This window comes from Cicer arietinum, chromosome 3 (genome assembly GCF_000331145.2).
Source record: "Cicer arietinum cultivar CDC Frontier isolate Library 1 chromosome 3, Cicar.CDCFrontier_v2.0, whole genome shotgun sequence".
Lineage (NCBI taxonomy): Eukaryota > Viridiplantae > Streptophyta > Magnoliopsida > Fabales > Fabaceae > Cicer > Cicer arietinum.
Window position 1 is genome coordinate 67,547,875 of NC_021162.2, and position 23,693 is coordinate 67,571,567.

Consider the following 23,693-nt stretch of genomic DNA (forward strand, 5'->3'; position numbering starts at 1 on the left):
AAAAGGTCAGGTCAGACCGAAAAAAAAGTCTATGATAGGCCGTAGGCCAGACTTAGGCCTAAAAAATTAATCGTAGGCCAGGCTCAGGCCTTGCAAAGCCTGGTCTGGCCTGACCTATTCCCACCCCTACCGAAAAACTTAAAAAAAAAATTATGGAGTGTAACTTTTTTACCGAAAAATTTGAAAAATGTCTTTTTTTTATATTTGTGGGGGTAAAGGTAAAATAAGAGGAGTAAAGGATAACATTTTCTTGATGAGATAGAGCGTAAGTTGGTAATTTGGATATCTGAGCCTTTCGTGGTGGATGTTGTTTGGTCTGGGCTTTGTTCTTCTGTTAACATTGAATCCTTTTGAGGCTTTGACAAAAAAACAAAAGTAGTTGGTGCGGCAGGCCTAAGAATACGGGAATTGGTAGTGTTTATTTTATATTCTGAGCAACATAGGGACTTGGATAAACAATAAACAAAAACCATAGATGTTTAGATTAGACAATCACATATGGACTCATTTTTAAGAATACATAATACACAGAAATTTGTTTAATATATAATTGATTTTTTTAATGATAAAAATAGGTTTAAATATAATTTTGATTTTTTATCATTTATAATTAGTGTATTTTAGTTATTTTCGTTAAACAACTCTATTTAATAACTGTATAGTTATTATCGAGAACTATTGAGATTAAATATTAAATAAATTATAAAATTAAATGTATAATCTTAATAAAGGTGAACACTCTAATCAAATGACTAATGTATATCTTATATCAAATGACTAATGTATCTATCTTATATTGGTATACCTTCTTTTTTCTGAAAAAAATTTAGAGTGATGTGATTATGTCCTAGTCCAAGAATATTAATCACTTGCAAATGAATATAGATTTATCTTTCTCCTACCACTTAACCAAACCATTGAAATTTATAATATCGGTTGAACTCTTGTTTATTTATTTTTTGTTTTTCATTTTCCTCTTCTCTCTTTTTTCTTTTCATAGTCTAGTTGACTCTTCCCTCTCAATTTTCTCGGAAGCCATAATATAGTTTTATATTAATTTTCATTGAAAATGAATTAAACAAACTATATTATGTTATATAATTAAGCATTTGAGGTGTTAAAGGATACATCCGTGTGACAAGGACAATCCACAAGGCATATCTGATTTTGAATGAATATTGCAAATGGTTCGTTCTATGAGATTATGTGACCAATAATAAGTAATAACAATTTATTCAAACTGTTCATATATATTTAGTAACCATTTATATCGTTAATATCTGAAAGGGCCCAATATAATTGATGTTCTTCCATGAACTTCCTTCCATTTCAAAGGGGGAAAAACTAGTTCCAAAAGTCAAATTTGTGAAGCAATAAGTCGCCATTGAAAAACAATAAAATAAAATAAAAATCAACAATTCTTTAGATAGACAATGAGTTCAATATATATAATATTTACATAAATACTCACACCAATCAAAGTACTTGCACAAATTACAAAATGCTTTTTCTTAATATATAAAGCTCACTATATAGTACATACTATTTTACAATGCCAGAGACAAGTATAGCACCGTTTTTAATAAGTATATATAATAATCATAGTAAAGAAATAGAAAAAAAAACAACCCTTTAAATTAATTATAATTTTATAAGAATCCATTTTAACCCATAAGACAAAACATGATTACCCCCAACAAGAGACAAGCCTTCCAAATTCCAATTCAGTACATCATAAATGCCACAAGAGAAGCAAACAGAGAAAAACAAGTGATAACCCCTGAAACAGGCAAATCAAATCCAGCTCCAGCTTCCATTTGTGATGTAGGTGCTATGTCTGAATTTTGTGCCATAATGTTTGTCACGCAAACCAAGCCTATAACCATTACCACCATCAAAAATTGAATTGCAGAGCAACCAAATGTTGCCATTTCTACAAAAGATATTTTTTGTGTTACTATGATTATGGCCAATGGAACTGAAAAGATTTTATTGGTTGGAAAATGAATTGTTCAATGAGAGAGTCAGGTGTTGAGGTGAGGTATATATAGAACATTATTAGGTGTATGTTATGATTAAGATCATCCTTTTGAAGTTGTTAAGTGGTGCATTTTTTATTTAATACTACAATGTTTAGTGGTACATTAATCAATTTTAATGTTTGTGTGACTTTTGGATTAAGGCTTTTGATATTACCCCACAACAAGACCAATCAAAGTAAGTTGGTGCAGGATGGCATTGTGTCCTAAAAGATTACTACTTTAAAGGAATAATCTAGTATACCTATACGGGAATATTACTTATAATATTAAATTTCTATTTACATGGGTGTTTGGCAGCAAATATGATTTCAAATAGAATTTGTTTGATTACAATTCACTTTCAAATAGAATTTGTTTGATTACAATTCACTTTCAAATAAGGTTAAGATATTTTTGTTTTAAAAGTAAACTTGATATAAAAATGTGATTTTAGTAAAACTAGTGTTCATAAGTTTATATGGTGACAATCCTTTTAGGAGATATTATAATATAGTAATAACGAAGGAGTAAAGCAGAGAGATTTTGAAAATTTACAAAAGTAGTCTGTAGTGGGAAATTGTAAACTGCAAAAGCCAGTTTTATAGCATGACAAAAATTACGGGGTTCAACCATCATGTAAAGATAAATTGCATTTTACATGCGATACAAAGTAAAAAATTACATGCATTGACATGTTGCAAGATACATACAAAACAAATGGTTTCCTAAAACTAGTATTTTGGTTAAGCATGCAAATATCATCCAAAGATAAAAAAAAGTAACACAAAGACAAGCACTAGAATTACTATAGGGTGAGAGAAAAAATATAGAGAAAAATTAGTTTTTCATAAGAGGTTTTTTCTAGTGTTTATTCTATATTTTCAAAAGAGGGTATAATTGTTCTCTCCTTGTATTTTAAAAAATATTTTATAATTTCTTTCATTTAGTGAAAGTTTTCTCCTTTTACTCGGTTATCTTTTTACCATTAATTATTGAGTTTTTTATGTAAATATTTATATTTGGTTCTTCTTTTTTTATCTGTATGATATTATTTTGTTGTTATGATCCAACACAATACTCAACTAAAAAAATTATATTTGTTACCAATTTTGATCTTAAAAAGAAAAAAAAAAATCAATTTTGGTATACCGAGTTTTGGAGTAAAAATCAATTTTATCTAAACAAAACCAATGAGCTATATTTTAACTTAAAATCAAACATACACTAAGTTGATAAGTTGGTGAATTATCATATAACTTGAATTCTGCTCTTAATGAATTAAGCTCTTTTTTATCTAGCATTAGTAGTAGTGACTTGTGAGTTACTAGACGTAGACGTAGTAGAAAAGGAAATTAAAAGGCACGACTTGCATGCTATCATTTCTCATTTCATTGCAGCTGGTTACAAATCACTTTCAGGCCAGCTTAATAGCCCTTGACATAGCAACGGTTCAAAGAAGCCAAGTCTATATACTGCAAATATGATGTCTCTGTTGCTTCTTTAGGAGAATAATTCAAAATTCTAGCTTCATTTGGAAATTGATGAGGATAGAATATAATTGGATAAAATATCATTACCAACAGTACTGTATTTTGTTGAATCTTGTCAATACTAGATGTAGCTATTTTAGGAATGTAACAAAGAAATATAAGAGATGTTTACTCAATACGAACTACATTAGTTAGAAATCATGATCAATGTACTATAACTTATATACTAATCCTGTAAATATACATAGGCTGGTGACAAGTGAATTTAACTACTTATTGAAGGCAATTTCTTTTGTATATTGCATAACCAAATAAAGTAATAAGATTTGAAACTTCATCTTTGACATCCAAAGTGTTAATTATAATTTATATGCATTTTTATTTTTAATTTTATCGTGTTCTATACTCTCCTTTTATTGATTATATCTTCAATATTTATTTAAGAGACGCGAATTTTCTCTTTTTGATTAAGAAAAAATTGATAAAAATTGTGAAGAATCTTAACTCATTTTACATACACTTGAGGAATACGAGGTATATCCTACACAGAGTCCTAAATATATAATGCATAAAATCTTTAGTTTTAACTTACCTAATTTAGTTAACATAAAATTATCTACAAGAGGATCATCAATATTTGTGTACGTTGGTCTTAGAGTGATACATTGTTAGAGGAGAACAATATTCAAAATTATCAAATTTGTTATGAATTGGAAGTCAACTCAAAAGTTATGGTGCCAAGTATGACATATCCAAATATTATTGATAATGGTAATAATTTACATTGGATTGTTCGAATATATTAAATAATTTAATAAAAAATAAATAAAGATGTAAAGAGGACGCGAAGAAAATAAACCACTCTACCGAGAACTCTATCATAGGTGATTTTGAAGGCAAAGAAAAAAATATGCAAAATGATACTATAGCCAAAGAGTCAGAAAATCTATGTGGTTTGAGAAGTTTTTTAAACATCTTTTTCTTTATTTTTTTCTATCATGGTTGGGTTTATGTCTCTAATTGTTTTCTTTTCATTTTAATAAATTTTTAACTTTAAAAAAACTAAATAGCATATGCGATCCCTTAATTTAATTTCAATTAACATTTTAATTTTTTTTTCTTTTAGATTTGGTCCTTTATTTTAATTTTAGGTGACAATTTGATCTTTTATGTTTTAAAATATCAACAATGTTATCTTTTTTTGTACAAAAATTCAAAAAAAATCATCAAAGTTTTTAAATAAAACTCATAAAATTAATTATCATCTTCAATATAATGTAAATTTTATTAAATACATAACTCAAATATTCAAATAAACTTATCTCATAACCAAATAAGAAAAGGGTCAGTTAGATTGATTATAGACCAACCAGCGAAGATATATCAAAACATATTGTCTAGAGACTCCACTCAACACAAACCAAACTACAACAAAAATTATCAACATTAATATTAAATTGTTAGCTTTTTTGAATACTTGTTTTCTATAATACCAGTTGTTTTAAAAAAAAATTAAAAATAAACCTTTTTGTTTATTTATTTCTTTGCATTGATCAACATATTTAACTATGAACCAATATCGTACAAAATTGAATCAACGAATCATTAACTCAATTTTTTTAACGAAGACATTTAAACAGAACATATTAAATAGGACGAATTATTCCGCTTATTTGGTTCTAATAATCTCTCATGTGTGGCTTTTGATTTGATGAAAATTTAAATTTTTGTTTTGCATCTTCCAATTTATGTCAACAAAATGATCAAACACATACAACTGACTTTTAAGAAGAGGTACACGTGACAATTGCGAGATAACCTTTGTTCTTTCCCCGGTTCTCTTTTTCTTTTCTTGTTCATCTACTTTCTATTATTTGCTTGCAAATTTAAAACACTATCGAAAATACGATTTCAGTCCGTATTTTACTTAAATTTATACTCTAAAAAAAAAATACTCCAATACATTATTGAAGGGTTGAAAGAGCGTTTTTTTTTTCAAAGACTCTGCTCTCCATATTACCTAACAATTTTCAATCCCGTTTAAAATCCAAGCTAACCTGCACGGAGTCATATGTAGCCCGTACAAGCCCACGTAACTAAAACCCTAACAAAATTATAAACTCACACGCACAAGTCAATAATATAATTTTTTTTAAATGTTAACAACATAATTTCTAGTACATATACAAAATATATGATTAATTGGATCATATTGAGAAATTAAATCATAATCACACAGAAAAACCAAATTAATGGTGAAAGTCTTAGAAAATTATGCGTAGCTCTCGTGTATATATATGTCAACTTTATTTATTTTTTCCTTTTCTACGTATTTGTTCAATTAATTTGTAGTTTTTGATAAAAAGTTTGTTTGAGTGATTCATGACATTTTGTGCAATTTGTTTGGTTCATTTAATTTAATTGGATTAGTTTTAGAAAAATCTTCTAGAAACTGGCCTAATCAACTTTAATTGGTTCTGCTGCTTGCTTTGCTACATATTTAATTGTTTTTTCTGTCCTACATACTATGCTTTTAGCAGGGGATCAAGCAGTATGAAATGAAAGCTTCATTGCATTTTGCATATGTTGGCAAAGTTAGATCTTTTCTTTCTCAGTGAAAATAATGAAATTTCTATCTTCTATATGTCAATAGAATGATAAACATGTTTAAGCGGAACAATCCATTTCAAAATATGATATGCAGTATTTAAAATCGACTTTTAAACTAAACAACATTTTGTAAACACTTTTGGAGATTAATTAAAGTGTTATATAATATGATATGAATGTGCAATGTCTCTTATTAGTGTTACAATAATGACACCTAAAAAGAAAAATGCAACATACTTTATAATATTATATGAAAGTGTTATATAATTGCACAATTTGGAGACAGAGCATTCTCTAGAGACGATAGTGGACATTGTGGTGGTTCTTGTTTCTTACAAGAAATAGATTGCTTGTTCTTCAATAAAACTCTTTTTGTTGATTGTAGATTATTCTTGACATAAAACCATAGAACATGTGTTATCCCTCTTTTGTGATACCGAAGCACCAAGAAAAGAAGAAATCTATGAACTAATAATAAGATAACCAACATTGTTAGGTCCAACCATTTTCCATGACTTAGTGGAACACCAAATAGTATTGGCAATACATGTTCTCCAGTTACTTTTGGGTCTCCAGGTATCAGAGGATCAAATTCAACCCCCAACATGTCATTCTTGTATTGTCCCTATAATTGAAAAGTATTGAAATAATTATTGTATTATACATACAATAAAAAGAAGAGTGTCATTATCAAAAGCTAGTATTTGGAGCTTATTTATCTCCATAATCTATGTGGACCCAGAATTAGTGTGGTTAGAGATCGTACTTGCACAGCCCAAGTAGCAAAACTGAGGTAGGACATAGGATAACGCCAAAAGAACTTTGGAATGTCATTCAGTGGTCTAAATATTTGAGAGGGCATCATCATGAAAATCTACACCAAACCATTAAGAGTTTCAATTTGATATACTCTATAATTGTAAGTGTTGTTTTAAATTGTGGTTGCATCTGCGGTTGCAGTTATGCTGCAAATTTTTACATTGTGAAAAAATATCAACAAATGTAGTTAATGCTGACTTAATTATAAACAAATTATATTGTCAATAAATTACAACTAATTATATATATATATATATATAATATATATATATATATATATATATATATATAGAAGTAATTTATGAAAAAGTTAAGTAAGATGATTTAATGATCCGATGATTTGTAAAATATCTTACCCTAACAATGTTTATGAATTAAATCTAAATGTGTGTGTGAGAGAGGGGAAAAGAAAGGATTAGCTTACTATAAAACCAGTCCCTACTCCTATACCCATCATCACATTAGGAACCACTGATGCTACAACCATGATGCAGCTCTCAACAACAGATAGACAGCAGAATAAGTTGATACAGAAAAATGTACAATTAGTTAAACCAGGATGAAATTGCACCATGAAATAAATAATTAATCCAGAGGAGAGTGATATTAAAAGGAGGAAAGGGAATGATGATATAATGTTTGATATTACAAATGCAGCCTCTCCACAATGCCCTTTGGATCTTTCACCATAGAACACCTAATTTAATTTATTGGGACATTTATTAGGTACTCAACAAAATAAAGTAAACAATATTGATATTTCAATGCATAAACTTATAGATAATAATTTATGGTGTATAACATTATACGATTAAAATAGAGATATTTGATAAGAGTTTCTTTTGCGTACTACTATATGGGTTTTTGTTTTTTTAGATTTTATAAGCCTTTTTTTTACTAATGTAGATTCTATAAGATCTTAATCAATTTTTTCTAAACATTAATCAAAAATAAAATAACTTTTTACATTATTTTATATTTATTAGTTTATTCAACAATTAATTTTATCAAGAATTTAAATATTACCTTCAATTCTTCAATGAAAAATGGCAATCCTCCACATGCCAAACATATCATGAACCCATAAATGAATGATACACACTTTCCTCTAACCAAAATTGAAGAGTTTCTTGTGCCAATGTGAAAAAAGAGGGTGCCAATAGTAATTCCTGTAAGTGTGTAGAATATAATCCTCAGCCAATAATATCCCAAATTTCTATTCATGTTAAGGAAAGAACGTTTGGTCAATGTGCACAGTTGCTTCCACCAGCTAGCACTACTCCTTACAATATTGGAGTTAATTGTTTCCTCTTCCTACACATTTGCATTTAAAACTAGTGAATGAATTTATGCTTAAATTAGTTTAATCTTCTCTATAAGGAACACATTATTACATTGGTTTTTAGTTGTTGAATTATTTTTCTTGCATTGATGATTAGCTCTGAACTTTTGTAACTCTCTATTAGTTCCCTTCTAATGTCTGCTGTTCTCATTCCCGTTGTTGAATTTGATGATGTTGGCTGTCAATGAAAATATAAAATATTCACATTCAAAAACTTGATCAACAAATATAATATTAAAAGAATTAAATATGTTTTTATCTCTACAAATATGAAATTATATACTTTTAGTCTTTGCAAAAATTAATTACTTCTTTTAATGATCTCGATATATTCAAACTGACGTCCGATATATTTATATGATAATAATGATATATTTCAATGGAAGAGATTAAAAAGGCTAATTTTAAAAATATCAAAAATAACAGCAACAACAAAAATTACTAGCAGTAGAACCAGAAATTTCTAGACTTACATGGAATCTTGCAAGAGCTTCGTTAACCAAGTCAAAATCCAAATTAATGCTCATAATGAAATGATCTGAAGGATTTCTTTTGATAGGACAAGGAAAACCTGCATCTTCAAAAAACTGATTCCAAAATTTATTTTAAAGGCTTATAATTTTAAACTACAAAAATGTTTGATTGACACTTATTTTTTTCGTATATCTAATTAATTATATACAAAAATATAATTGATTCGGTTGAATAAATATTTAATTTAAATTACATTAACAATTATGATTATTTGATATAATTGATTCGGTTGAATAAATATTTAATTTATTAGAATGTGGTGTGAAATTAAGAAGTGCTTACCTTTGTAGCCATTTTTCTTTCTCCAAAATAAACAGTTTCACCACTTGATAACAAAAGCAAATCATCAAAAATATTAAAAGTTTCACTCCCTGGCTGATGAATGGAACAAATAACTATCTTCCCTTCAAAAGCAATATTGCTTAGAGCTTGAATCACATAAAATGATGAAGCACTATCTAGTCCACTAGTAGGTTCATCAAGAAGCAACACAAAGGGTTGTGTTAAAATTTCAAGACCAATGCTAAGTCTCTTTTTTTCACCATTACTAATACCCCTTAAATGCCAATTCCCAATTTTAGTATCACCACATTCTTCAAGACCCATTTTTATTATTGTTTCTTCAACCACTTTCTTTATCTCTTGTTTGCTCATGTTTGAAGGAAGTCTCATGTTTGCTGAGTATGTGAGGGTTTCTCTTACAGTTAAAGTTCCCAACAAAATTTCTTCTTGACCCACATAAGACTGAAAATTGAAAAAATTAATATTCCTATCAAGATAAAATTATGTTTTTAATTTATATACAAGGTCAATATAACGAGTTTTTGCACCGTCAATGAAACATAATTGTTAGATACATTGACTTTGTAAATCTTTTTAAACTTTTCGTGTATAAAAACTAATCTCTAATTTGATTACTATGCATGCCATTGCAATAATTTTTTTTTTATTATTAACATGTAATATTATCTTACCACTTCTTTGGAGTACAAATTTCTCTTCTTTTTCCCAATGATTTCAATGTTGCCAGTCATTGAAACATTTGCAGCAAGTGATCCTAAAAAAATTCAGAATACTTATTGCATGGTAACAATATAACATTGTACTAAGTTAAGTAATACCTTTTTTATATTTAAAAAAAAAATCTGTTTCTTATTTTTTGTCTTCACTTTTTTTCTATACAAATCTTGTAAAATAACAAAAATGTCAATTTTGTTATAGTTAGTAGTCAAAGCAGAAAATAAAAATAGAAAAACATATTTTATATGCTAAATACTAGACCTTAATTAGCAGAATAAATGAAAATACAAAACTTTTTTTATGCCAAAAATTAAGATTCTAAATTAATAATCTGATGACATTTAAAATGAAAAATAGAGAGAGAGACCAGCCAAAGAAGTGAGTAGGGTGGTTTTGCCAGAGCCAGAAGGGCCCATAACAGCCATGATTCTAGCAGGTTGAGCAAAACCAGTGACAGCATCAAGCAACTTCTTTTCTGAACCAATTCTTACTGTTACATTTTCCCATATCATCACCATTTTTATATCTATCAACTCTAAATTTTTTCTTGCTTTCTTCTTTCTATAATTCCCTCATTATATTTGCTCTGCTCTCCAATTTTCTCTATATATATTTATATTATAATCTACATGTAACAACCACTACTATATACAAGTGATTTTCCAAAATACTAAATTGCTACTTGCATTATTTAATACTTATATACATACATACATACATACATATAATTAATTTTACTATTTGCATAGATAAAATGACACTATGTATGTGATGGCGTAATGGTTTTTTACATTGACTTTGTTGAATTACCGTTGCTAATTTTTACAAATAATTTATAAAAATAAAAAGAATGAACTCCCTTTTTTCATTATATGACCAAATATAAGTTAATGAAAGTAAATTTATATGGTCCAAATTTAGAACTTTATACATTCACTTTTTCTAATTTATTTATATTTATATTATGAGAGAGGTAATATATATTATAAATAAATGAGTTAGTTATAGCTGACTTACTTACTTAGTTGATTATAAGCTTAATTAGTTAATTAGTTTACTATATCTTTTATTAATTAATATGAATCCTAAGAAATTTTACTTTCTATCATATTTTCGAACTTATTTTCAATGTGGTGAATAATTTTTTTGTGATGAGTAATTTCAAATATTTTAAAATTTTATTAAATTAAAAAATAAAATTGTATTTTTATATAAATTAGGAGTGACAAATTTAAATGGGTGATGCGTGATAGAAAACTCCTACGATAATATTTGACTTGTACGTCAATTTTCGCGCTGGGTCGATTGCCCCCACTTCCCACACACCCTTGAGAATGTTATAAATCTAAACTTTAGTTGACTAAACAAAATTCTCAACTTTTTCTTCCACCATTTTTCACAATAAACATTCAGGAAAAAAAATGTTCGTACGATTGTCTAAAATTTAAAATGCCAGATTTTTCTACATTTTGAATTATTTAAAATCCATGTACTTAAAAAAAAAATAAAACAAAAACTTCCAACACATTTTTTAGCGTAAGTTCGGATTGTAGAAAATTTTGGGTTGTGTCACAGCCAGCGCTAAATACATGGTTGAATGGGTTCTGAAATTTTCTTTTGAAAAATCAATTCGTTTTAAATATTTTAAAATGTTTAAAATTTGAAATATATATTCTGAGTTTTTCGTTTATGAAAAAAAATAAAATTAAGAGTTAAAAGAAAATATTGAATATGAAAACAAATGATTTTGAATCTTATAGAAATTATGCAAGGCATAAGAGATTGAGTTTAGTGGGATCGGTTACACTCCTACACGGTGGTGAACTAAATATGGTAGAAGATGTCCATTATTACTATAGTTTTAGAGTAAATAAAGAATATATATGAACATATTTCTATTTATTTTTTACCAAAAATAAACACATTTCTAAAAAATTTAATTAAACATTTATACATCAAAACTATTACCATAATTGATACCTCCATTCCAAAAATAAGATTACATTGAGTTATAGAAGTGTGTACAATCTATTAAGAAGTTGTGATCAAATAAACTTTTCCAATTGAGGTAGTTGATCCAGGCATTTAATAATTTAAAAGTTATACACGTAATTGTTAAGTGTATTCACTCTTCAAATAGAACCCATTAATTATTATTATTATTATTAAATAAAAAAGAAAGAAAAAAAAAATGAATATTTTTGTTAGATTTCTCTTTTTCTATCTCTTATTTGATCTGTATGATATTATTTTATTGTTGTGACCCAACACAATACTCAACTAAAAAATTATACTTGATATCAATTTTGATTTAAAAAAAAAAACTTTGATGTACCGAATTTTGGAGTAAATATCAATTTTTTCTAAAAAAACCAAATAGTTGTGTTTTAACTTAAAATCAAACATACACTAAGCTTATAAGTTGGTGTTTATCATATAAATTGAATTGTGCTCTTAATGAATTAAGCTATTTTTTTATATATAGCATTAGTAGTAATGACTTGTGAGTTACTGGACGTAGTAGAAAAGGAAATTAGAAGGCACGGTTTGCATTCTATCATTTCTCAATTCATTGCAGCTGGTTACAAATCACTTTCAAGCCAGCTTAATAGCCCTTTGACATAGCAACGGATATATATATATATATATATATATATATATATATATATAATTATCTATTATCAAATTTTTTTTATATAATAATAATACATTATTATGTTCAAAATAGCATGGTTTTGAAAAAATTACATTTTCGCATATATTGTATGTACCCTTTTCTCTCGTATCTTTTCTCAATTTGTACTACCTCTCTTACAATTTATACCGATAAAATATAATAAATTAATACAACAAGTTTTATATATAGATAAATTACTTAATATAGATTGGATAAACTAATTAATCTCGAACAAACTATAACACTCTAATTAACAACTCAACTACTAACTATTAGCAAACTTTTACATGTTATATGATATAGTGTGATACTATTTTTTAATTGTTAATTGTTTTAATTAATGTGTATTTTTTAGGAGTAACACGATGTCTAAATATAATAAATTTGATGCATTTTTAAGAAAAAAGTTTTCGACAAAGATAAAAATCTTAAAATGTATATATTTTGTTTGATTGAATTGTGTGAAGTTCTAAAAATTTGTGTGAATTGTGTGACTTGTGAAAATTGTGTAACTTGTGAAAATTATAAAACTTGTGATAATTGAAATTCTAACTTTTGCAATTTGTCTATTATGTATGAATTGTGTAAAACTCTAAAAAAAATTACATGACTTCTAAAAATTTCAATTATAATATTTTAATTAATATTTATTGTTTTCCGACTCCCTCCAATATTTCGTGCAAGATTTGCCACTGAATATAATTATATAATATGATAGATAAAATATCATTACCAACTGTACTATATTTTGTTGACTCTCGTCAATACTTAGATGTAGCTATTTTAGGATGTAACAAAGAAATGTTTACTCGACACGAACTACATTAGTTAGAAATCATGATCAATGTACTATAACGTATATACTAATCCTGCAAATATATATAGGCTGGTGACAAGTGAATTTAACTACTTATAGAAGGCAATTTCTTTTCCATATTGCATAACCAAATAAAATAATAAGATTAGAAACTTAATCTTTGACATTGAAAGTGTTAGTTATAATTTATATCCTAAAACACTTTTAATTTTAATTTTATCGTGTTGCATACTCTTCTTTTATTCATTATATCTCCAACATTGATTTAGGAGACGCAAATTTTTTATTTTTTATTAAGAAAAAATTGTGAAGAAATTTTTGACTTGGATACAGTTGATTTTGAAGAATCATAACTCATTCTACATACACTTAAGGAATATGAGGTATATCCTACAGGGCCCTAAAAATATAATGTATAAGGTATTTGTTTTAACTTACCTAATTTAGTTAACACAAATTATCTACAAGAGCATCATCAACATCTGTATACGTTGGTTATTAGAGTGATGTATTGTTAGAAGGGAACAATATTCAAAACCATCAAATTTGTTATGAATTGGAAGTCAACTCAAAAGCTATGGTGCCAAGTAGGGATGTGAATAGGCTAGAACGTCCGACAGGGGCCTATGGCCTGACCTACTTATGGTCTGACCTATTTAATAAAAATGTTATGCTCAGACTATTTTTAAAGCATATTTATTTAAATAGGTCAGACTCAGGCTTATAAAAAAGTTTATTAGGCCTGAAAGGCCAACCTCTATATATTTAATTATTTATTAATGTTATTTTTTATTATTATATTAATAATAATATTTCCTATTTTAAATTCTATCAATTAGAAAATCACTCAATAGTCATTCCATATTCGGTAGTCATTTCATATTTGGTAGTTGTTCCATATTAGGTAGCCATTCAATTACTCAATAGCTTAGTAGTCTTTTCATATTTGTTTGAGAGATAATAATGGGTGTGTTTGTTTCAGAAAAAAAAAAAAAAATTATTCTTTGAAATCAAGAATTATGTTTTAGGGTTTAAAGGATGTTTGTTTCAGATTTTTTAAAGATTATTTTGTTAGAAAAAATTATTTTTTGTTTAATATATATAGATATGTAAAGTGAAATTGGTATATGGAGAGCGTGATATGAGCAAAGCATTTAAATGTTTTAATATTAATAAGGTTTTTAAATAGGCTTCCAAGCCAGGCCAGACTTTTAAAAAAAAGGTCAGGTCATGCCGAAAAAAAAACCTGATAGGTCGTAGGTCAGACTTAGGCCTAAAAAATTAATTATAGGCCAGACTCAGGCATTTCAAAGTTTGGTCTGGCCTGACTTATTCTCACCCCTAGTGCCAAGTATAACATATCCAAATATTATTGTTATTCGTGATAATTTACATCATAGGATTGCTCAAAGATATTAAATAATTTAAATAAATAAAAAATAGAGATGTTAGCAAAATAAATATAAACAGGACGCGAAGATGACAAACCACTCAATCACGAGCTTTTTACATAGATGATTTTTAAGGCAAAGAAAAAATACAAAATGACACTATAATATATATATATATATATATATATATATATATATATATATATATATTTGAATGCAAATAATTTTAGAGTTGATCATTCAAAAAGATTTAAATATATTTGATTTTCAATAAAATAAAATATGAAAACAAAGTTGATTTATATATATATATATATACAAATCCTCACTTTGTATGGTGTAGACAATACACATGCGAAATCCTCACTTTGAATTTCGGTTTTGAAACCAAAATGTTAATGATTATGATTACTCTATTAATATTAATAATAGTTATAATGTATGTAAATTAAAATTCTAATATATCTAATTTAAAATAAATAAAAATTACAATTATCACATAGATCGATGGTTAAAATGATCGAGTGAAAGAACAAAAATATTTGTATTTTATTTTCTACTTTGAATATTGGTAAACATATATAGTATATAAATATTTAGAAATAATGGACAAAGTTATGTCTCTTTAAATGTTGGTCAGTTTTATTTTACTGAAATTAATGAAATTTAATTTATTGTTTTATAGTGTTAATTGACATGAAATTAAAGTAATTAATTTACAATTATTTGTATTTGATGTATACTTATAATGTTTGACAATTAATATTTCATAATTATGATTACTCTATTAATAGAGGTTTGTATAGTATGAGAAGTTTTTTAAACATTTTTTTCTATCTTGGTTAGGTTTATGTCTTTAATTGTTTTCTTTTCTTTTTAATAAATTTTTAACTTTAAAAAAAATAAACACAGCAATATAGAATGAAATTTTTTGTATGATATGAAAAATATGTGGCGAATTGTTTTTTAAAACATTCCTAATAAGTCTAATAAGTAAAAATGGTAGAAACGAGAATAAAATTAATGTAAACAAAATTTAAAATCAGCCATTATATATTAGAAAAAATGGAGAAACAAAATAAAATAAAATAAAAACCCCAATATATGTAAGCATTTTAATGGTTCTAGTTAGCATAGGTACCTGGAGATTAATTGGCAATCTTTTTGTGCCACCAATATAATAGAAGGTACAACACATAACACCTATAAACCACACATAACCTTTTAAACATGCCCTGAAACCTTGCAAAACCATACAATTTATTACCACAGTTTCACAACCAAAAATAAGTTTGATTTTCCCAAAATAAAACAAATCCCCATCTTTATAAAAGCTCTATTGCAAAATCCTTTATTCTACAAAAACATACAAGAAAACAAAATCAAGCACCTTTAAAACAAGACAATTCAGTTCAACACGAACATGAACATGAAGAAGGTGACTTGCGCTGTTCTCATCGCCGCTGCCTCAATGAGTGCAGCATTGGCTTCCGCAGAGGTTCCTGCCCCAGCTCCTGGCCCAAGCAGTGGTGCCTCAGCTGCCATTCCCCTTGTTGGTTCCTTGGTTGGTGCATCTGTTGTGTCTTTCTTTGCCTTGTTCCATTAAGCTTCATACAAAAATGTGACATGCTGAAGAATGAATTATGTAACTCAAAGAAAATATATATATATTGTATAAAAAACTATATGTATAACTGTGATATCTCTGTTGAATGAAATAGCAATTTGTTTCATATATTTGTGCAAATGTATGATTTTTACATGTTACATATAGTTCAACCTATTGATTTGGGAATTTAGCTCAGTAGTTTAGGATTCAGGGGGAAAAAGACAACAATACAAAAAATAATTTAATATAAACATTTAGCAATAAACAATATGTGGCATGCAAGCTCCAATCATCAACCAAGCAACAAACTCAATAAACAAACTTATATGCCATTTGAAATACACATTTCTTACAACAAATGTATATAAATTAATGAGGATAACCTCTCTCACAAACTAGTTTTCAGGGATAAACTTTTGAGCAGATATGAGACTCTTTGTCAACCATATTGCTGTTTCTCTAGATGATACAGCTTCTTTTCCAAATGGTCTTAACACACCAGCAAGCTCTTCAAGTTTATCTTGTTTAAGTAACTGAGCGCATAACTCGAGCAGAGATTCCAATGCATCAGCTCTTTGCTGACATGGACTATCCAACGCATTATCAATTGTTTCGTCGCCATCACCATCTGTTGCAGTAACTACACTCAATGAAATTCCATTTGGTTTCAGATCAACCCTGACTGAATTATCGTCTTCTTTCTGGTTGGAGCGAATAATGTGCTGTTTTGCTATGTCATCATCCTTAACTGCAAGTGTATTTGTATTATCATTACTCTCTGATGACAAGCAATTCATATGTGAGCCTTCTTCAGTGTCATGTTCAACCCTGAGAAGATGCAGAGTTAGCAATGAACTTTCATAATTGATAGAATTATTTTTGTTACTGCCTGCACTAGAAGTAGTTGATTTCCTGAGGTCCTCAACTTTGGCATCTTCCCTTTGTGCTTCGGCTTTGCCGGAAAACATATCTTCAACTTCAGTGGTGGCTGCATGTATGTCAACAACCCCTTCTGATTTCTGAAAATGTTTTGCAGCGAATCTTTGTTCCTCTTCATGCAGAGAATCTTCTTGTATGCTCTTTGAGGTGATCCCATTGTTAGCTATTTCTCTTGCTGTTCTAATTTTATAGTCCTCCCTGCACACACTGCAAGTAGTTGATTCAGATGTTGTTGACCCATCTTTCGAGCCGCTGATACTAGTAGAAGATTCAACTATGTAACTGGAAAGATCAACCGTTTTGGTCTCAAGGTTGTCTTCCGTGCTGGTTGAGATTGTTACCTCGCCTTTGTTAGGAAGATTGTTTGTCTGTACATCGCCATTTCCCACAATTGGATGAATCCGGTCCAAACGATTTACGAATCCCATTTCTTTGTCCTTATGGTTCTTGCAACAACTAGATTTTGGAGACCTTTTGGTCTTATCCTTAGAGTTATTAACTATGGGATATATCGGAAGAACATTAGATGATGCATTCTGACAGCGAAGAACATAAGGTTGTAAATGTGGATGTCTTAACAATTCTGCAGCCTGTCAACAAAGAGATGCAGCATTAGAAACAATAGTTCCATCAAACTAATCGCCCTAGACAGGCTCGGTTGAACTCACTGTTGGCCTATGTTCTGGATTTTTCCTCAGCATGCTCTTGATAATTTGCTTCCTGTTACAAGTGCATCATCTATCAGATATACCCTTATGATGAAATAAAAAAAGCAGAAGAAAGGGAAAATAAACTATGAATAGTTTACTTACAGCGTGGAAGAATAAACGATTGGCAGTGGAGAAATGGAGGATCGGTTTATTTTATTGATAAGTCCAGCCATGTCCTGTTTCATTCACTCATTTGTTAAATTATTTTTCTAGCTTAAATTGTATTGAAGAATAGGGAATAAGAGTTAACTCATGCAGATGGTTCAAATTCTTACCGGAGCACGAAATGCTGGTTGATGTGCAGCAATCTCAAACATGCAGCAACCTTTCCATACAGAGAGATACCATTATTACACATAAGGTCATATATCATAAGGCTTTGTCAATTAGAATAACACATTCATGATCCTTACCAAGAGACCATATATCAGATTTATAACCATATGGTATGTCCGCGAGGAGCTCGGGACACATGTAATTTGGAGTTCCAACGACCTAGAAACAGATATCAATATGTCATTCTCAAAGTATCATTAACATTAGCAATAAGAGGTTCAAATTCGAAGAATGAAAAATATAGGATGATACACAAAAAATATTTGTAGTTTGCAAAAATATCAGCTTAACTACTGTAAGCTGAAAAGCATCAATTACTTGACATGACAGTCCATTGCAATGTACAAAATACGAAGTTTCATTAAGGAGGCATCAGATAAATGCTAACATATAAAATATACGCGCAATACCGAGGAAGCGAGGTCTTCTCCATTAAGTCGCTTGGCAAGACCAAAATCACCTGTACACTCCACACAATAAATATATTTCTTTAGATAACATAAAACATGAAATCCAAATTTTTTGAGCTTTCAAAGGATAATGCTACATACCGAGCCGAATACTGTTGTCCTTGGTGAGGAATATGTTGGAACACTGAGGATTTACATTAAGTTTCAATAAGTAAACATCACAGGAATGTTATTTTATTTTTATGAGTATAAGAGAATATGTAATACCTTGAGATCCCTGTGGATAACTCGGTTAGAGTGCAAGTAGTCTACAGCTATCAATAATTGAGTTAGCCATTTGCAGACCTTCTGCACTTGAAATTGGCAATCCAAAGTGAGTATGGAATATTCATGATGAAATATTAAGGAACAGAAGATTAAATTATTAATTACCTCCTCAAGAAAAAACGATCCACGAGCTTTCTTAATGCTCTCAGCCCTGCTCCATAAAAAATGCAATGCTTCATGATTAGGACTTCATGCCACTGTTAATAATCTCTAATGTATTTCATCTTTAATCTTTAACAAAAACATGAAATCCCAAACTCTTGTATCGAAGTGTAGTTCGTCTCAAAATTAGAATGTGATTAAGATTATAGTGTTACGAAATGGACAAATAAATATATATTTGTCTATCAAGCTTCTATGTGGAGAGGATACCATGGTCATTGCAAAACATTCAACATCTATCAACAATGACAAATTCCACATTCTCCATAGTATGTGTTAACTACAAAACATGTTTAATTAAATAACAAAAGGCTTGAACCATTTATTCATGCAAGAAAGAACCAATATTACTAACAAGTATTTGCTTTACTTACATGTCACCTCCTTCACAATAGCCAGTTATAATGCATACATGGTCCTCCTACAAAACATGAAATATCACAAACTTGTCAATGAAGAGTGATAAACAACAGAAATATCTGATTTATCTATAACTCATCAAACCTAATTTTTCATCTCTATATGAATGTACAACTGAAAATTAAAAAACAAAAAATGAATAAAAAAAAGGCTATGTTCCTACCTTCTCCACCCAAGCATCTTTGTAATCCACAATATATGGGTTATTCAGTTTTGCAATCAGATTCATCTGTAATAGAGAGGAACTGTGTCATTTTTATAAAAGTAGACAGAAAGTAATCATTCAAAACCAGCTTAACACAACCTCTTAGAACTGAGGTCTGTGAAATCATTACTAAGTATACCATCTTATATTTACAGAAAAACTCTATTAAGATGGTACTTATTAAAAAGAAAATGATGTCTCATCTGGTGTTACACTTAACAGCATTTTGTAATATTCAAAAAAGAAACACCCTCTTTTCTGGTTTGATCAGTACTTTAAACAATAATGAGCAGCATAGCACCTACCAGATTTTTATTAACAAATTTATTTCAATGTGAATTTACTAAAGTCATTGGTCACGTCGGATGATTTATTTCTTTTGTTCCATAGTTTTACTTAAGTCATTGGTCATGTCAGATGATTCGCGGTTTCTGGTTACTTCTCTGCTAACATTGGTTGGCTATAAGGAAGGAAATACTGATGTTGATAAGCTTGCTAATCATGGCATTACTATGCTGACTTTGTTTGGTGAGATCTCGCTCGTTCCCTTATTTTCGAAGATATTTTCAGGAACAGGAATAGTTTACCGAGCTATATATTAAGATGAGTTTCTTTCATGGGTCAGGTTTTTGCCCCGTGTTCTTTTTTTTTTTTGTTCTTTCTTATTCATAAATTTTGATATGTTGCATATGATTGATAGTGGTTATGGGACCAACCTAGTTAGAATCACCTATCGCCTTCACTATAGTGATGTTTTTGCATAATATTTTGTGTTTTTAAGTATAGAAATAATACAGTTGTTTGACGAATTTGGTGCAAAATATATACATGTCTAATTGTTCAGGGAAGTGAAGAATATATTAAACAAATAAATAAATAATTGCATGGTGGATAGTGAGTGTATGCATCAAGTGAAAGTGTATGTTACACCAACCTCTTGGTGTGCTGTACGTTTGAACTTCTCTGTCTGCTTAGCCAAGCGAATCTTTTTCAACACATACCTACCGGGGATTAAATCAATGAAATGAAAATTGATAATTATTGAAGTTGACAATCAATCCCAACAATTAAACATGAAAATCTCAAACAATAGAAAACAAATTAAAAAAATTGAAAATTTCTTTGTTGGGTTGTCCATTATTTAGCCAAAAAAAATCAATCTCCAATTCATCTTGAAAAGCTAACAGCCATCAAACATTACAAGTTCCAACTTTACCAACAAAACACAAAAAACAAAAAAGATTAAATTTTTCTTCATGGGGTTGTCCATTTTCACAATTGAAAAAAACAATAATCTTGAAGTACAGTTTATTCTGCATGGTTTAAGCAATTAAGGGAAAAAAGTTAACCGTTTCGTTCATTGACTTACCTCTTTTTCTCAGACTTATGAAGAACAAGAAAAGCAGAACCAAAAGCTCCTCTACCAATTTGTTCTATCACTTCATACTCTTCCATCTTCTTGGACTTCATCTCACCGTTCTCTATCTCCATGGAAAACTTCAGAAGCTAGAACACAAAAACAGTGAAGCACTGAAGCAACAGATCCTGATTAGCTACAAACCCAATTCAGAAAATCAAAGGAAAAAGAGAAAAAATGATTCTTTTATGGTAAACTATGTGTGAGTGTGAATTCAATTACCAACCCTTTCTACCCAATTTTTTCATCTAAAAGAGCATTAATTGGGAAAAAATAAAAGTATTCTAAGAGAAAGAAGTTTTTAGTGACTAGTACTGTTATTCAATGGGGTTCCAGCAACATTGAATTGAATGGTTTTCACAAGAAATATGAGTAAAGTTACATTCCACAATTTATGACAATAACTACCTCCTCAGAGAGAGAGAGAGAGAGAGCAACGATATAAAAGTGAAGTAAAAGCTAAATAGAAAAAGAAGACTATAGTGTCACATTTATAAATACTTTATATTATACAAGTGTTATAGTGGTGAGTGTATATGAATGAAGAAGATGGGGACAGATATGGAAAAAACTAAAGAAAAAGTCTTATTTGATTGCTTGTGTTCACAGATTCACAATAAGGAATGTTCCTAGCACTATGTTGTAATGTCACACTCCATGTACCTTATAATAAATAGAATCATCAAATTTTAAATACATGACCTAATTACAATAGCCAATTAGGAAAAAAAATACTTTGTATCACAATTTATTTTAAAAAAACATAAAATTAAGATTAAATTACTCTTTTAATTCTTTATCTTTTTTTTCCGTTTTGTTTTGATTTCTTAATTAATTATTGTTTCATTTTAGTCATTTAACTATTGTATTTGTAAGTCACTTTAGATTTTTTTGTTAGTTTTTTTCAAAAAACTTTAAGTATGTATTCCATGTCAATTTGATTTACTGACTATGTTAGCTGAATTACTCGTAAAAATGTCAAAATTAAGATTTCAAACAAAAGTGACATCTATGGTACATTTAATGTTTTTTAAATAAAATTAACGAAAATAACTAAAGTGACCGACAAAATCATAGTTAAAGAAGGAACACATATCAAAATTAATTAACATATCAAAACAAAACCTAAAAAAAAATAAGACCAAAAAAGAGTGATTTGGTTTGAAATTAAAGTTGTGTGGATTTGTGCTCGTGTGGTGTGATGCGCTGGCCAACAACCTAACTGGTCCAGGGACATGATTTTATTTATTTAATTTGACACCTACAACATTCTTAGAAGTGAAGGAATTTCTTTTTGTTGTTTTTGATCATATGATCAAGTTTGGGTTAATTGTAAATTGTGAATATTAAATATGTTAATTTTATGCTAATCTCATGTGGGTCAACTACCAACTTGTTGTGACCTGTGATTATGTTAGATACATATTTGTACAATTTAGGTGTTAATGGTGTTTATTTAGCTCTAAGAAATGTTGTAATAATTTCAAAGCATGTGCTCAACAAATGAAATTCCCTGTTAATGTACTTAATTTGGTGATCATGGTGTCAAATCAAGAACCTAAATGAGTTTGTTTTAATCAATCCGTGAATGAATGAGGTGCAATGTCACTATAGTAAACCATGATCATAAGAAACTCCATACAATAATATCAAAAGATAACAATACCACAAGATTAAATTTTGTTGTTTTACTCAAATGAAGTACATACATAAATTCAAGGACAAGTTATTAGTGTTGACCCTCCAAGTTATTTTTGCTTCTCAGAAATCAAGAAACAATTAGAATAAAAAGAACACAAGGGTCATCATTTTTTTCCTTTCCAAGCTATATAGTATACTTTACCACACATGCAAGCATGTCATTGTTATGAGTAAGAATTGTTACTATTAATTTATTTTGGGTTATTTAAGAGACAGTAAAGAGGTTAATAAAGTTTGCAGGGAAGAGTTCAGTTATTCATGAGAGCATATGAAGCATTTATCTAGAAGTTATCATTTTTCCCTGCCTTTCTTTTTCATATGCAAACAACTTATAGGAAATAAAAATTTCCGTTGAAAAACGTCAACTTTTTATTAATGTGGATAAGTGCTAACAATCCAAAAGACAGGACATGCTATACAAACATCACGGTGATACCAAATTTGATAAAAACATTAGAAGAAGTATTGCATAAGAAAAACATAGAAATAGAAAATCGAATAATACTTAATATGAAAATTTAATTTTTAAAAACAATATAACAATCTTTCTCATTCGAACCTCTCAAAAACTAATGGAACAAATTATAGAATATTTGACCATTTTTAAAGTTAAATATATAAAACCTTATACGACCACATCAACAATTAAATATACAATATACAGAACAATCTGGATATGTCTCTCGGCTTTCTAATACTTCATGCCATCAAGAAACACCACTCTAAATATAGTAAC

The 23,693-nt window shown here is 28.7% G+C and overlaps 2 protein-coding genes across 7 annotated transcripts; both read right to left on the reverse strand.

The window, feature by feature from the left end:
* Window positions 1-6,271: 6,271 nt before the first annotated feature.
* On the reverse strand, window positions 6,272-10,432 carry LOC101491955 (ABC transporter G family member 12-like). Of its 2 annotated transcripts, XM_012713835.3 has the most exons (9): window positions 10,204-10,432; window positions 9,791-9,873; window positions 9,099-9,560; window positions 8,756-8,869; window positions 8,335-8,460; window positions 7,967-8,254; window positions 7,365-7,637; window positions 6,888-6,995; window positions 6,272-6,746 (listed from the first exon to the last, which is right to left on the reverse strand). In XM_012713835.3, exons 1-9 carry the CDS (start codon window positions 10,352-10,354, stop codon window positions 6,381-6,383), a joined length of 1,971 nt encoding a protein of 656 aa, XP_012569289.1. In that variant the 5' UTR covers window positions 10,355-10,432; the 3' UTR covers window positions 6,272-6,380. The 2 variants fall into 2 exon arrangements, with proteins under 2 accessions (XP_012569289.1, XP_027188737.1); XM_027332936.2 differs by lacking the exon at window positions 7,365-7,637.
* A 5,392-nt stretch (window positions 10,433-15,824) lies between these two features.
* LOC101491529 (serine/threonine-protein kinase Nek6) lies at window positions 15,825-21,822 on the reverse strand. 5 transcript variants are annotated; one of them, XM_073366086.1, is made up of 14 exons: window positions 21,209-21,814; window positions 20,774-20,840; window positions 19,798-19,863; window positions 19,589-19,635; window positions 19,158-19,203; window positions 18,993-19,073; window positions 18,867-18,909; window positions 18,726-18,775; window positions 18,393-18,474; window positions 18,255-18,304; window positions 18,082-18,155; window positions 17,938-17,989; window positions 16,714-17,859; window positions 15,825-16,328 (listed from the first exon to the last, which is right to left on the reverse strand). In XM_073366086.1, the coding sequence occupies exons 1-13, from the start codon at window positions 21,328-21,330 to the stop codon at window positions 16,726-16,728; spliced, it is 1,914 nt and encodes a 637-aa protein (XP_073222187.1). In that variant the 5' UTR covers window positions 21,331-21,814; the 3' UTR covers window positions 15,825-16,328; window positions 16,714-16,725. The 5 variants fall into 5 exon arrangements, with proteins under 5 accessions (XP_073222187.1, XP_004493534.1, XP_004493533.1 ...); XM_004493477.4 differs by lacking the exon at window positions 15,825-16,328 and having other exon boundaries at window positions 16,559-17,859; window positions 21,209-21,345; window positions 21,665-21,822; XM_004493476.4 differs by lacking the exon at window positions 15,825-16,328 and having other exon boundaries at window positions 16,559-17,859; window positions 21,209-21,369; window positions 21,665-21,821.
* Window positions 21,823-23,693: the final 1,871 nt, after the last annotated feature.